Source organism: Centroberyx affinis, unplaced genomic scaffold (assembly GCF_046629955.1).
Source record: "Centroberyx affinis isolate AG114_WGS23_722 - 3 ecotype Tasmania unplaced genomic scaffold, CSIRO-AGI_Caff_v1 ptg004359l_1, whole genome shotgun sequence".
NCBI classification, from domain to species: Eukaryota; Metazoa; Chordata; class Actinopteri; order Beryciformes; family Berycidae; genus Centroberyx; species Centroberyx affinis.
Window position 1 is genome coordinate 80,244 of NW_027282055.1, and position 14,636 is coordinate 94,879.

At 39.6% G+C, this 14,636-nt stretch overlaps 1 protein-coding gene across 1 annotated transcript; it reads right to left on the reverse strand.

Moving 5' to 3' along the window:
* Positions 1-4,783: 4,783 nt before the first annotated feature.
* On the reverse strand, positions 4,784-12,983 carry clcc1 (chloride channel CLIC-like 1). The gene is made up of 10 exons (XM_071543651.1): positions 12,444-12,983; positions 12,212-12,319; positions 11,714-11,824; positions 11,203-11,424; positions 10,176-10,316; positions 9,976-10,075; positions 9,353-9,450; positions 8,352-8,498; positions 6,749-7,453; positions 4,784-5,342 (listed from the first exon to the last, which is right to left on the reverse strand). The coding sequence occupies exons 1-10, from the start codon at positions 12,573-12,575 to the stop codon at positions 5,238-5,240; spliced, it is 1,869 nt and encodes a 622-aa protein (XP_071399752.1). The 5' UTR covers positions 12,576-12,983; the 3' UTR covers positions 4,784-5,237.
* Between the last annotated feature and the right edge of the window lie 1,653 nt (positions 12,984-14,636).

Genomic DNA, 14,636 nt, shown 5'->3' on the forward strand with positions numbered 1-14,636 from the left:
GGCAGAAAGAAAGTTGCAGCAGAACAGATGAATCCCTTCCTTCGCTAGAACTTCTTCTAGCCAATCAGGAAATGAGTTTCAGGCGGTGCAGGCGGTCCCAACCTGGGGTCCGGGGGCCACCAGGGGTCGCTGACAGGGTCGCAAGAGGTCCGCAGTAAAAATAGGAATATTTTAATGTCACTGTTATAATTTAATTCCCTGTTATAGAATGAATGAGAATGACTCTTCTGATCTCAGGTTTCACTCTCCCTGCTGTTGTTATCACCTCACCTGCAGAATAAACAGTTATATCACTCTAACCCAATTAAGTCCAGTGGTGGAAAGAGTACTACAATGTCCTAATCATGTAGAAGTACTGTTACTTGATGACTGCTGATATTTTACTTAAGTAGAATTAAAAGTACCGGTGTAAAAATCTACTTAAGTTAAAGTAAAAAGTAGCTCTTTTAAAATGTTATGTTTTAGAAAAGAGAACAGAGTTCGCTGTGATCTTCTCCATGCAATTCTAAAAGGACAAGAGGACAGAGTTCAAATTAGATTCTTTTAATTGGAAAAATTGGAAATTACAAAATAAAGTGCAAAACCAAACTAAACATTTTTAAAAATGAATTTAAAGATGAATTAAAACCAGATTATCTTCTCTGCTGACTGACCGTTGGTCCAGTGACTGTTGCTTATGGAAAGCTATCAAAATTTGTACTCTGTAATGGATGTGATTACTAAAATTACTGACTTAAATACATAAAAAAGTACAGGTACACAAAAATGCTACTCAGTTACAGTAAGGTGAGTAAATGTAATTAGCTACTTCCATCCTTTCCCAAGTCATAACAAACAGCTCCTCAGATGGGGTTTCCTGGGGCGCAGTCTTATCAGATAGGGGGTCACTGGTCTGATGCAAACCTGTCTGGGGCTTCTTGCTTTGTGAAAGTTTGGGAAACCCTGGTTTACACAGTGATGTCTGGGTCAACTCTGAAGTCAAACACCCCATCACATTATTTTCCCTCAAAACCAAAATCTTCGAGTTTCACATAAGGTGCAATCTTTAATGAAAACCTGGCTATGGCCTTTGACATGACAAAAAAAGGTTTGCTTTTGATTTTGACAGAATTACCCTGTTGATAAATCATCATAATACTCCTATAGGGTTTATAGAGTGTCTGTAGTACTCAATTTTGGGTTCATACTTTATTGTATTTTTATCTCCTGTGCTATCATTATAATACCCCTAAAATAGTCAATCACTTGCTGTGATATTTGCAGAAAGTATTCTTTAATTATTTTTTCTAGTCTTTATCAAATACAGGAAACACTTGTGTGAAAGAAACTAAGTCACAACCTTTTCACAAGTAGGCTAGGCTTGATCAAGAGACCTTCTAACTTCTGTCCATCTTTATATTCGCTATGATACCGACAGAGAAAACTAAATGTGCAAATAAGATGCTAATTTCTTCTGTTCTCTTATGATTTGTAGTTTGACTGTCTGCCACCTCTCCAAAGTGAAAGTGATTGTCTTTGGGTTTAGTCATTCCTACCTCTGAAGCCAAGTGTGTGTTTGCAGTTTCCAGTTCTTTAGTAAATAGCAGAGGGGGTGTGTCATATTTCCATCACTAATAATCACTGATAATACTAACTGTTGAATTTGAAGCTATTTCATTCCCACTTGGGGTCACAATTTAGTTCTTGTTGGTAATGGATTAGTACAATGTCTGATGATGTTCAATTTCTTCTCAACATTTTTCACGCTGTGTGCCCTTCCACCCTTTGTTTCTTTAATATAGGCCTAACTTTTTTTATTTTCATTTTCCATCATATGCACAACATATATAATCATACATACACAATACATGACAATAAAGACAAATACAAGACAAAAAAAAAAACAACAACTACCCTTTATGAGCCTTTAAGAAAATAGAGGAAGTTTTTCCATGTCTATCTTGTTTCTTTATCATAATTCTCTAATCTTCTAATTAACATGATTTCATATGAAGTTGTTTTAACTAATGAATCCATCCATTCTGTAAAAAGTGGTGCTTTGGTAGTTTTCCAATATTTAAGGACCAACCTTAGTGTTGTCATAATGCCCAAACACAATATTTTAAACTGTATTCTATTAATTTCCTCAACTTCAGATTTGTCAACTAAAAGGCTAGACTAAAAGTCTTCCATAATCCCCAAGGTTTTTTCCCACAAAAACTTTGTGTGAACTCATTCTAGACTATTCCTAAAAGATCTAGTACTACTGCCTCCTTAACTTTGCCCAAAAGCCCATTCATTTTACATTACACGTAAAGGATTGTTGTGTCTAGATCAGACCTAAGGTGAAGTTTGTATAATTAAAACTCCAATCTTCTAAGGGCAACAGTAATGGCAAATACTTATGTGGGTTTGCCACACAGAACAATGCAATGAGTGATAGAAAGTTTAGACAATCACAGGAACATATTTGAGTCATTTAGTAGATTGTTGTGTGACTGACAACTTGCTTGACACGAGGCACTGTTTAAAATGCATTTTGCAGCCTTTGGCACTTCTAAAGTATGTGGCTTACGTCCAGTCTCATTAGGGCTCGGTGTACCATAGCAGTACCATTAACTCTTTGTCAATCCTGTGGTTCCCTAGATGCCTATAATAGTGATACTTAATTAGAAGCACAATAGAACCTTAAACATTTGACTTCCCTACATGGCCGTAGACCTGATGCAATGTTGAAAGACGGTGATTAGAATGTTATTCATGAATATCAGAAATTGTGTAACGACCTTGGGTTTGATTTCCCTTCCCCAACTTGTGAACAAGCTAAAAAAAAGCCTGGGTTCCTCATAATGTTAATGTTAAGCCTAAAATGGCTTGTAGTGGTTATGATGGACATTCGGCCCTGATTCAATTTGATGTTAGAATCGTCCCTATATATATGCTAATACTAGAACCAGAACAGTAAAGAGCTCAGGAGAAATTCCTGCAGCAACTTGTAATATCTCAATGTCAATTGAAGAGTTCTTTTCAGCTCCTGTTCTGCCTGGCCAATCTCAACATTGGGATCCTAATGATTTGCATATTCATCGTCAGATAGTACGAGTTTATTTCTCACATTGTGTACTGTGTATACAGCTCTTAGTAGCTGTGGATGTGCTCTAGTTTCCGTTATAATGCCTTTCCATCCATGGGATAATGATACCTCTCCTCTTAGCACTACCTCTCTGAAACCTATAACCTGAATCCACTGGCTTTCTTCCTTGGTTCATTTGTGTCTATTTTTCCTATTGTGCATGATTGTAGTTATCTCCTCCATTAGGAAAATGGGTTCAGTGTGTTGTGACAGGGTAGCCAGTGTAACCACAATGCCAGCCAACACTAACACCAATATGATGGTTGCTATTGTGCCTCCACCTGTAGGTGAAGATCATTAACCCAAACAACATACTGACTGTTCTGAGGAACTAAAAGGGAACAGTCATTTCTCTCTGCAGTCAGTAAGGTGGTCAGGGCTAGAGTGAAGTGTGTGCCTGCGTGATTGACAGGCAGGCCGTCTCCTCACAGAGAGCTCTCCTGATTGGCCTACATACATACATGGAGATTTTGGAGAGCCTGAAAGCAGAGGCAGGGCTGATCTTCTCTCAGACCATTTGAAACTGTCACCAAATAATACAAAAATAAAGTTTCCTACCCACCTTTGAGAGGGCCAAAAATGTAAAATGTCATGCTAATATTTGACTACAGTAATTACAAATCAAGCACTGATTTTTTTTTTTTTTTAGTATTAATTTGCATCATCCTTTGTTTTTACTCAAGCTTTTCAGCTAGGAGGCTAGCATTCAACATAGTAAAACAAACAACAGTAGAGCCAGCACCCATTCCAGTGAGGAATCACTAACTGCTAACAAGCAATTTTTCTGGTTATCCGACATACCATCTTTTCCCCTGCACAGTGGCAAGTCCCTATAACCAGGTTATTTACAATGTCAACTTGTTTGTTACTGCAACACATAGGAGTGATCAACTGGCCCTCACTAGTTCTTTTAGGATGGTACAACAAAGTTCAGATGCTGTGAGGAAGGCCAGCAAAATCAGGCCAAAGTGAATTCGCATTGCTCCTATGAAAAGAAAACTAATCAAATCCAGTCTTTTTACACAGTTGGGATGCCGCCCAGGCTGCTCTAGTTTTCCTTTAGGGTAAGGGTGATTGGTTTGTTGCAGAGCACCCAATCAAAGTTGGGGGAAGCGCATTTGTTTGTTTTTTCCTTGTTTAGATTGTAATGAATTCTTTTGATTGTACCAGTCCTAATTTGTACCTGTAACCACCTATTATGGTTATGACACAGAATAACTCTGTCAGCACCCTGTGAACATGAGCCACTAGAAAATAGTTATAGTTATAGTTGTGTGCCTAACCAACACCACTATCAGACCATTACGATTCTTCTCCACCCATCATGAACAAAACTGGACAAAACATTACAGACAAGTAAGCATGTCACCCCCCATGAATTATGACACCCCTTGGGCAAATCAGTGGCAAGATACATGATCCATCCAAGTTTCAAGTTTTTACCAGTTGTGTCTGAGTTTTCACTTTCAGTTAAAAATGTGGACCTTTAAGTACAGCACCCTCAATCAGTGAAATTTGCATGGATAGCTGGATGTGTGCAGCAAGTTTTGTCTCAATTGGACAACAGAGTTGGAGTTAGGGCCTTCCAAGGTTAGAATATTTTTCCTTTAATTATAGTGCCCCCAAGAGGCCAAACAGTGTAATGTTTTTGAACACCAGAACACAGTGCCAAAATGTATCATCCGTCCAAGTTTAGTCAAAATCGGACCAGTGGTGTCTGATATATTGTGTGCTGAAATGAAGCATTAGTGCACCATAGAACATCCAAAAGATACAATTTAATCATATGTAATTCCTATTATTTATTTATTTTTGTAATACATTTAGCTTTCAAATTCTTAGGGACATTTTGTAACAAAGCAGGATTATGTAGATTTATTTATTCAGACCAACATTGCACCATAATTCAACACCCAAAATATCAAAACAATTATTAATAATAACAATACCATAAAAATACCCTCCTGTAAAAAACAGCATAAAGAAATTGTGCTCATCACACCCCGTAAAATTACAAAGTCCAAAATTACATTTCAGTGTCATGATTACGAAAGCGATGTCCTCAAGGCACCCAAAACACTGCTGAGGTGATTTGCACCGCTTTGAGCGACGAACAAGCAGCCTATCATGACAGCGATGTGGGCTCTGTCTCCTGGACAGAAATCCCAACAGTTTCAACATGTTCCACTGAGACAGAGGATGTCCTGTCTTCAGCCGCGGCTTCCAGGACCTGCAGAGAGAGTTTACATCCAAATATATTAAAAGGAAAACATTTGCCTTCATATTCACACTGAAACACCTTGTAGCAGCCAATAACACAATACTAATAATGAGCCATGTCGTAAGCGATATTTACAGACATTTCAGAATGTTATTACATTATTCAGCCAATTATGTATTGATTGGGTAAATAGTGAAATAAGTGAAGTGCCATTACATTTGGAGATTGCAGCACATTGTCGGCTGATAATTACACTACCAGCTTTGTTACATTTAGTTGTATTACATTATAGACTGAGTTAGGATTATGTGTTATTTGCTGCTACAAGCCTTCAAATGGTAATAAAAATTCATGGTGTGGATTTACCCGTATACAGTGGTACTCAACCTTCTTTATTGCTGTGGCACACCTGATTCACTTAACTAAACATTTTATTGCCATGACACAAAATTCCAAGGTAGATCGTTATTTACAATTTACAATTTCCCATTTGGCAGACGCTTTTATCGAAAGCGACGTACACATGAGATTTTAATACAACACAAGCAAGGATCTAGTCAGGATAGAACAACGAGAGTAAGTGCCATAAAGCTCAGGTTAAGCTAAGTTATAGATCAACTGTCAAATCTGCTTATTTTCAACCTGGGCCTTATTTTCCTAATTTTTTTCCATCATGGCGATAGTGTTCAAAATTTCATCACTTTCTTCACTGTTGAGCTTCAAGTATTTTCCGGAATTATCCTTTAATATTACAATTATATTCATACAAGAGGAGGTAGCTGAACATAAAATGCCTCTGGTCATGGAGCGAAAAGCTTTGGCGGCTAAAAAGTATTTTTAATGAAGTTTCAATTTCATAAGCTTTTAATGAAGTCAAGCAAATAATTTGGTTTTCTATTGATTTTCTTTGCATTTGGGCATCATCTCATCGCTTGCCTAAGTTCACACCAGTATGCCACGGCATCCCGGCTAAGAACCACTGCGCTGACGATTCATGCTATCTATACCAATTGAGAGAATGTTAAGATGTATGATGTGGTGACTCAAAAACAAAAACATGCCTTCCGGATAGATATATTAAACATATAGAACTATAAAATCCTAATTTTACTGGCTACACACATGCATAAGGACCAGACAAGCTATCATCAAAACACAATGGTAAAAGCATTGGAGAGATACCAAATGGAAAAAATATGCCATAACAATAAGATCCACAATAGTTATTTACCAATTTATGTAGCATCTGAATCATCATCCCATTAATGCATGTACAACGCTGAAGCATTAAAAAGAACAAAAGGGTACCTTAAATGTCTTTTATCACAGTTAAAGAGCGCTTAGGTCTAAAGTCTGATATCAGTATTTGTATGATACAAGAAAATGTTGCGGTATCTATTTTAAATAGAACTCACCTGAGCATCTCTCCCTGCTGCGGTTTGTGAAGGTCGACTCCCTGCTGGACTCTGAGCCACTCTGTTATTTGGCTGAGATTTGGACGCCACACTGTCTCTGTTGCATTTATCTTGAGACACGTTTGCGTTCCCCGTCAAAGGTTTAGCTTTTGCTTGAGATGAGTTTGCATTCAGTTTAGTGGGTTTGGCTTTAGCTGCGGGTGAGTTAGCTTTGGCTTCACTGTGCCTCGCCCGCCGGTCCCCACCCACATTTCTAGCACTAGCTCCTATTAGCTCCTCCTGCGTCTCCTGCTGGTCGTCTGAATCTCCCTCAATCTGAGGGTCGCTGTCGGTGGCAGAGAGGCTCTCTAGCTGCTCTGCGTCAGGACCTTCCTCCCCCCGCGCGGCGTCTGCCTCATCCCCGCTGTAGGGCGGGTTGGCAGTCCGCAGGGTCTCTACAAACACCCTGGCTGGCCCTTCCCTGGCTCTGTTGGGCCCCCGCTGACGAACCTGGGGCCTGTCTGCTCGGCCCTGGTTGGCTCGGGGTCGTGGGACACGTTGAGGTGCGTCGCCCCCCGCTAAGTGGTCACAGTCCTCGATCCTCAGGCGTGGAGGCTGAGGCGGGGGCTGTTCCACCGGTGGAGGAGGGGGCTCCCTTCGGCCGCCGCGTAGCGGTGCAGTGATGCCATGCTGGAAGGCTGCCTGCACACTGCCATACATGACCACCTGTGGAAGAGAAAAATAAATTCACCAATACTGACAGCCTGGCAACGGAGCCCAGCAGAGGCCATTTAGTAGCCAAAAAATTTATTAAAAAAGCATTAACTCGTGCTCACAACAAAACACAAACTCCAACTGCCTAAAAAGTGTGTGCATAGATATAAAATGTGCACAGACTGTAAGTTGATAATACAGTATACAGCCAGTGTAACCACACCAAGCCCTTTTCTGACACTTTGTGTTAGAGACCTGATTAATACTCTATAACATCCCTCCAGTCTGCATATTGACGATATATAGCCCATTAGCTCTCAGTATGTTAGTTGTTTCTTCTAATAATTACATTTGCAGTGCTGCATGACAGTACTGTTAGTAGGTAATGCCTTGAGAACTCACTCATCCTGAAGTAAGACTACCTGTAGTAAAATGTAATCAACAAGTCCACCCATTATACCTTATCTAAACCCTGATTCAACTAAATATATCTTTATTCAACTAAATATCATGTTAATTAAACTACAATCAGTGCAATCAAGTAAATTCAACTGAGTGAAATCAGTTAAAGGAGCTAAATCAAACACGCTGTAAAGATATGTGCACATTTTATTAACTTGTTGAATTAATTTGTTCACACAAATTATTAAAAGAATGAAAATGAGGGTACGAATTAACCAAAACAGGGAATGATATGCATCTTCTGCACTCAAATTAATAACAAAAGAGGACACAAGGTCTATCTTTACATTATATTCTCCATGTTTGGCAATTACATAACGTATGCCCCCTCCCTCCATTCTGAATCTCCACTGACACAAACACATTGTCAGACACTCACTAATCGAATGGTGGTGTCCTCTCATTGTATTTGTTTGTATGTGAATCGTGATTTATCACAGATCCTTACCAGAATGGAGAGCACGATAGTGAGAAGAACAGGGATCTGCAGGGTGACTGGCAGGTCCTTCAGGAGCGCCCGCAGGAACTCACTGATCCCCTGCCCAAAATGCTTCAGCGGCTCTGTGATGAAGGTTGTGAATGTGACTGCTATGGCCTAAACAGAGAGGAAAGTGTAGGATGTAGCTGTATGACATTTCAATATACACACTTCACTTGCTAAAACACTGCTTGTGTGTTGAATTAGGGCCTTTCATTATGTTTACTGTATAATGAAATGCTCTCATTCCTCAAGAAATGCCTATCAACAGGAAAACAAGTAGAGATCCTGTACAGACCCATGGCGCGTGCGTTCAATTCAGTTGAATTCTATGCACTGAAGCACTGCAACACGGTTATCAGTTAAATGACCTAATTCCACTACCGTTACTTAAATACCACAAAGTAATAACATTACCTACCATTAAAGTTTGTAGGGCGGCAGAAGATGAGTTATCAAGCTACTGTTTACAAATACCATCACTAACACTGGCAAGTCTGAAGTTTCACTTCTGTTTTCACACCGGGAGACTGGAGTACAATGCTGCTGGTCTGCTGTCTGTCCATCTCAAAATGACACACATGACGTGATGTGAAATCAGGCGCATTAGAGATCGATTTGGATCAATTTCTGTACATTGACCAAGTTTTGATTTTGTGCCACTGTATAGGAAACACTGCATCTTACAGTCAAAGATGCCCTCTAGAGGCCATCTGACGAAGCGTATCATCTCACGAAGCGACAGATGACTGACTGACTGCCTGACCTGAATTTGCCTTGTGATGCCCTTAGCGGCGCCGTGGGAAAAAAAACACTTGAGTTCTTATTATACATACTTTCGTATGTTTTGAAGCTTTAAAAATGTACATTAATGGCAAAACTTCTAACTGGACCATGTCCTGTGTTCGATAGTCTGCTCTACATATCTCATACATGAACTCAACCACGTGCACACCAACACAGTGACTTACCTTGGTTGGGGGGACCAGCAGGATGGGGTTGACCATGAGGACCTCATAGTATCTCTTACAGGGGTCGTCCTGAAGAGTCCAGGTGCTCCTGACCCACTCTGCAATGCGGGGATCAAAGTGCCACGTTTCAGCAGAAATAACTCAAATACCAACCAAATATAGTGTACGTCTGGCATCTATGATCTATGAGTGTATTATTAATGATTTCAGTTTCACTGTTTCTGAAATGTATGTTTTTCTATTTTTTTTTTTTTCCAATTAATCGTTTAGTCAACAACAAATGTCCATCAAGTTAAAAGTCAAAAGTGATTCTTCCAATTACTTACTTAGTCTGACCAGCAGCCAAAACAACCAAAGTATTAATTTTATATAATATGCAACAGAGGAAAGCAAGCAAATCTTTGCATTTGGGAAGCTGTAACCAGCAAATGTTTAGTATTTTTACTTGATAAATGACTAAACTGATTAATCAATTATCAAGATTATAATCTATGAATTTTCGGTCAATTAACTAATCAATTAATCAACTAATCCTTTCAGCACTAGTTTAAACACAGACAAGATCGTGATCATCACGACTGTTACCATGTGTATTTTATGTTATACACTTGTGACTGGCTTACCCTTCAAGCTATCAGTCCAGTCAATTTTCCTCACTCCAGTGCATTTGTCGTTGAAGCTATCTAGCTTCACAATGTTGTTTTGGTGCTCAGCAAAGGCAATCTGACAGAAAGATATTAGCATTACATACACATTATTTGTCTAAAAGAAAGCATTCAATGAAGGCTCAAAAGAGCGAGCACACTCAAAGAGATGTGTTTACCTTGTACAGATAGAACCAGTTCCAGACAATACTGATGAAGAAGCAGATGGCGAACATTCTCCTGAACTGGACAAACCAGGAGACCACTGACCACAGCTGAGTGCAGATGATGGCCACTATGATCATAACAAACAGACCTATCTGGAAGACAAGTAGAGAGAATACAATACAACTTAACTGGATGCACAAGGTGAAAAATGGGAGAAACCTGGGATGGGAAACAAACATCAGCATGCAGCACAAAATACACATCAAAATCATTAAAAACAACATACTGAAGTGGGCCATCTGAGTGTCACTGGTGCTGAAACAGAGCTGCACTTCATCTGGAGTTTAAAAGGCTGTTTGCATGTATATTAAACAACTTTGACATCTTTAGTTGCTATTCAGGCAACTTGTCATGCTTCCCAGCGGAGGGTAAATGGGATCAACAGATTGTTTCTCCACCCCAGGCTATTCCATATGTCGACTTTTTGTCTTCAGACATGTTAGGCAGGTACATTTTCTCTCTGACGACACCAGGGACTCGAGTTTGCGACTCGCACTCAAGTCACACTTAAGTCATACACAAACTGACTTCAGACTCAACTCAGACTCTAGATTAGTGACTCATGAACAATGAGCGTCTGTAAAAGAATGGCATTGTTGCATTTAATGTATTCTGACAAAGCCTTACAATGGGCTGAAATGTTAATGACCTTTTTAAGCATGTCTTTTTGAAAGTTGAATAAAGTTAGTTTTACTGAGAACAAGAGTTGTGCATCTTCAATGCTTCAATTGTTGCATTTAATAAAATGTTTGAAGTGTTTTTTATTTTTTATGTTGCGCATCACTCTGACGACTTGTGACTCGAGACTTGACTTGGACTTGCATTACGTGACTTGTGAGCATCTCTGGAGGACCCAAACACAAAAACCAATGCAACCCACATGTTCTCCCTCTTTGAATACATACAGATATACACAGACATACAGTAAGAACACAGCGGTACGGAATTAGAGAGAATACAAATACAGAGTGAGCTTACCTTCAAGACCGTGTCAATCTCCACGCCGAAGGTGTCCTCAAAATGCCACCGCCAGATCTCGCGGTCATGTGCTCTGAAATCCACCAGGATCTGGCTGACGGCATCGTCCAGAGCCCCCGTTCTCCAGCTCTCTTCACCCTCCAGAAGCTTCCGGATCTCTGTCACGGCTTGTCTGGACAGTCTCACTTTGGCATCATACAGGATGTCGTTCTGCTCAGTGGGCTGGGGAGAAAAGGGGGCAGGTTGCCAGAGTGAGGCTTTGTTTACAAGTGCAATGCTGTTTTCTACTGTACTGTGCTAGATACTACTGTGTGTGATCTAACGAATGAACAGAATTTAATTACAGTTATAATCAGTAAGGATATTACAACTGAGACAGAGACTTACTTCGATTGAGGTTCTCATGATGTAAAGATGGCAATGTAGGTTTGGTAAAATGCATTCAACATTAGCAAACGTTGCATTACAAATCACATACATCATAAAACATAAATGGGAAATGAAAACCCACCAGACCAACTCTTTCCATTTCCTTCAGGAGCCTGGTGAGGAATCGCTTGAACACCGGATTGCATGTAGGCTGCTGTGAGATGAACGCAACCTTCTTCTTTTGATCGTCAATCTGATGGAGAACACATGTTTGTGATGCTTTTACCATTAGGGGAATTTCTCTTTTTGTTTTCCAGAGTTTATTTTTATTTATTTTTATGTATGTGTTGTAAGGTCTTATACGCTTTGTTTAAATCTGCTGCTCAGGTGTCTATGTTTGTAGTGACTACTTCCTGTAATGCCCGTTTTTGTTGACGCTTTAAAGTCACGTGGCAGGAATTCAGGAACATAATTCAAATTTGACAGCAATTAAATATTTTATAAAGGATTGAATCACCATTGCATGTTCTAGCACAGTCGGGGCGCTGTACACCTTATTCATTGGTTTGTGACCAGCCATAAAACTCTGAGGACTTCCCAGTCTACGAGAAAGTGTCAACAAAATCCCAAAACCACTAACCTCTTTTTGTAGCTCCACCACTTGGTTGTTGCACGTTGTCAGCTCCACTTGACCGGAGTCCTGACTGTATTCTCTTCTTTTTGTTGGCACATTGGGATAGTTGATGGGCTGTGAGGCAAACATATTCACTGTCAGAAGATAAATGTGGTCAACCTGGCTAGTACAGATTGGGGCATGCAGGCTAACTAACTAATCTGTGAACAGGTTCCTCTGCAGATTAAGCGCACCTCACCTCTGCAGGCTTCCTCATGGTTTTGGTGCTTGCATCGTAATTGAGCATATCGTACGGGTCGATCCAGTCGTCGTCCTGCTGTCCCATCGCAGCCAGTGCCAGGCTGCATACCAGCACAATGACAAGCCGCATACTGGCAGAGGAGGAACTAACCAAGCTAACCGACTACTGTAGCTAGCTACCTGCAGCTAGCAAACAACGCAAGCTCACTCCTTCAGGGGAGCGATAAATTCATAAAGTTAAATAACTCCAGCAAAGTGATGATGACCATAAAGCTAAATACAGGTGCACCGTTTACCAAATTAGTTGTAAGTTAAGTGTATGTCACCAAAACAAGGTTGAGCTAACCGTAGCTACTAGCTAAAGTAATGTCAGTCTCATTGCCCCGCAGAGTTAAGTGAAATCCTGTTTTGTAAACACTTTGCCATGTTAATACGATGAAGAGTAAAGCTAACAATCACACGCTAAATTCAAGATTTTCAACTCGAACTACACACGAGAGAAGCTTGTCTGTCCACCCAGCAATCACAGCCTTTGTCACTCCTATGTACACCGCTAAGACTCATGGGAAATGTAGTTTTTATGAAGACTTCATGATCGTCGCTCTCATTAGGTTGCTTTCTTCCATGAATTGTCATACAACTGATATTTCCAGTTCCCATGTTGTACAGCAGGGGTCATCAAATAATCACCAGATTTCACCTGGGTCCAAATTCGCACAGAGCAAATACTCTTTGGGCCTGGCCAAGGGTGGTGTTTTATTTCCAAAACCAAGAAAGAAAGACAATCGGCAAATAAGTAAATACTGCAAGGTTTTGTTGGAATTAAACACGGTTTATTCTTCTTTACTCGTCTTAACAAAGCCAAAGGGTTGGGACTGGGAGTAAAAAGCCTATCACAGGCAGCGCATGTGCGTCTTTGTGCATCATCTCTGCACTGGCTGCTGGCTAAATGCCTTTTTATTCTTGTATTCTCTATTGTCAATATATATATATATATATGTTATTATCAATAAAGGATTACCCATTACCTGGATGACTGAAAAAATATCTAATGTACTCCATTTTAAATAGTTCCATTTGTCAAACAAATACCTAACCTGTATATATCTAAAATGTTGTCTTTCAAGTACTTTCTGTCAAACATAACATACACTGTTCTGTTTGTTGCTTGCTGTTGTCCTGTCTACGAGGTACAGAAGAATAGAAATGAGACTCTTTTACAGAGAAATCTGCTTTTCTGCCCCTCTGCCCCGCTACATCTCTCTGCACTGTCAGTTTCTCCTGTATCTTTACATCGTTACATTACTAGCCTTTGACACTGTTACATTATCTGCTCTGTTTTACTGCTTAGTAGCTCCTCTGGTCCAAACTGTCCCTGCTCCTCCTCAGGACGAGTCCTTTTCCTGCTTTGAAAATATTTATATATATTTATTATATAAATATAATAGTTAAAAAGTTAATATTAACGTTATCAGTCCAGTCAGAATGTACAGGCACCCACACCCAGCTTGGGAATAATGAGAGTTAGTTTTCTCCTTCCTGCTTTTGGAAACGTTTCAAATCGTTATTTAAAGGTAACATTTGAAATATTTGTTTATTTTACAGTGTTATTGATTATCTGTTACATGGCACAAGAAGACATCAAATCAAATGTTGATCTAGTCTAACACTGCCAAGATCCACAGGTCCAAACAGTCAAACGATCAACATGACTTAAGCCTAAAATTAGTTTAAATAAAACACATTATTTTGAACAAAAGCATGAATGTACCCATGGCACCTTTCGGTCCTGTCCTTGTATCATGTGTCCATATTTCCTTTTTCATGGCCATGTAGCTCTTGATCTCACCTTTCAGAATGAGCTCATGTTGCTTTATCCACCCTGATCCCACAGAGTGAAATAACCTCTTTTGAAAGATTTTTCTAACAATTTCACTACACAGTAGGCTATACAATAAGGAAAGAGAGACAGAAAGAGAGACAGCAAGAGAGTAGATGACATGTAACAAAGGTCATGAACAAAATTCATTCACCGAGTCTCAAGTCTATATGTAGAACACTAAGTCAAGTCAGAACAAATCAAGAGTCGTATCAATTTAATATCTTTAAAACAAAATATCTAGGACTTTTAAATACAATATTGTGTTAATAGCATAAAAACTTGGTAAGAGCATCATGAGTTTGATTTCTA

Excerpts from the sequence above, each read along its gene's own strand:
- clcc1 (XM_071543651.1), bottom strand. The coding sequence starts at position 12,575 with ATGCGGCTTGTCATTGTGCTGGTATGCAGCCTGGCACTGGCTGCGATG. Across the intron at positions 11,825-12,211 it reads TGGTGGAGCTACAAAAAGAG|ATTGACGATCAAAAGAAGAA; the intron begins GTTAGTGGTTTT and ends GTTCTCCATCAG. Across the intron at positions 9,451-9,975 it reads CTGGACTGATAGCTTGAAGG|AGTGGGTCAGGAGCACCTGG; the intron begins GTAAGCCAGTCA and ends CCCGCATTGCAG.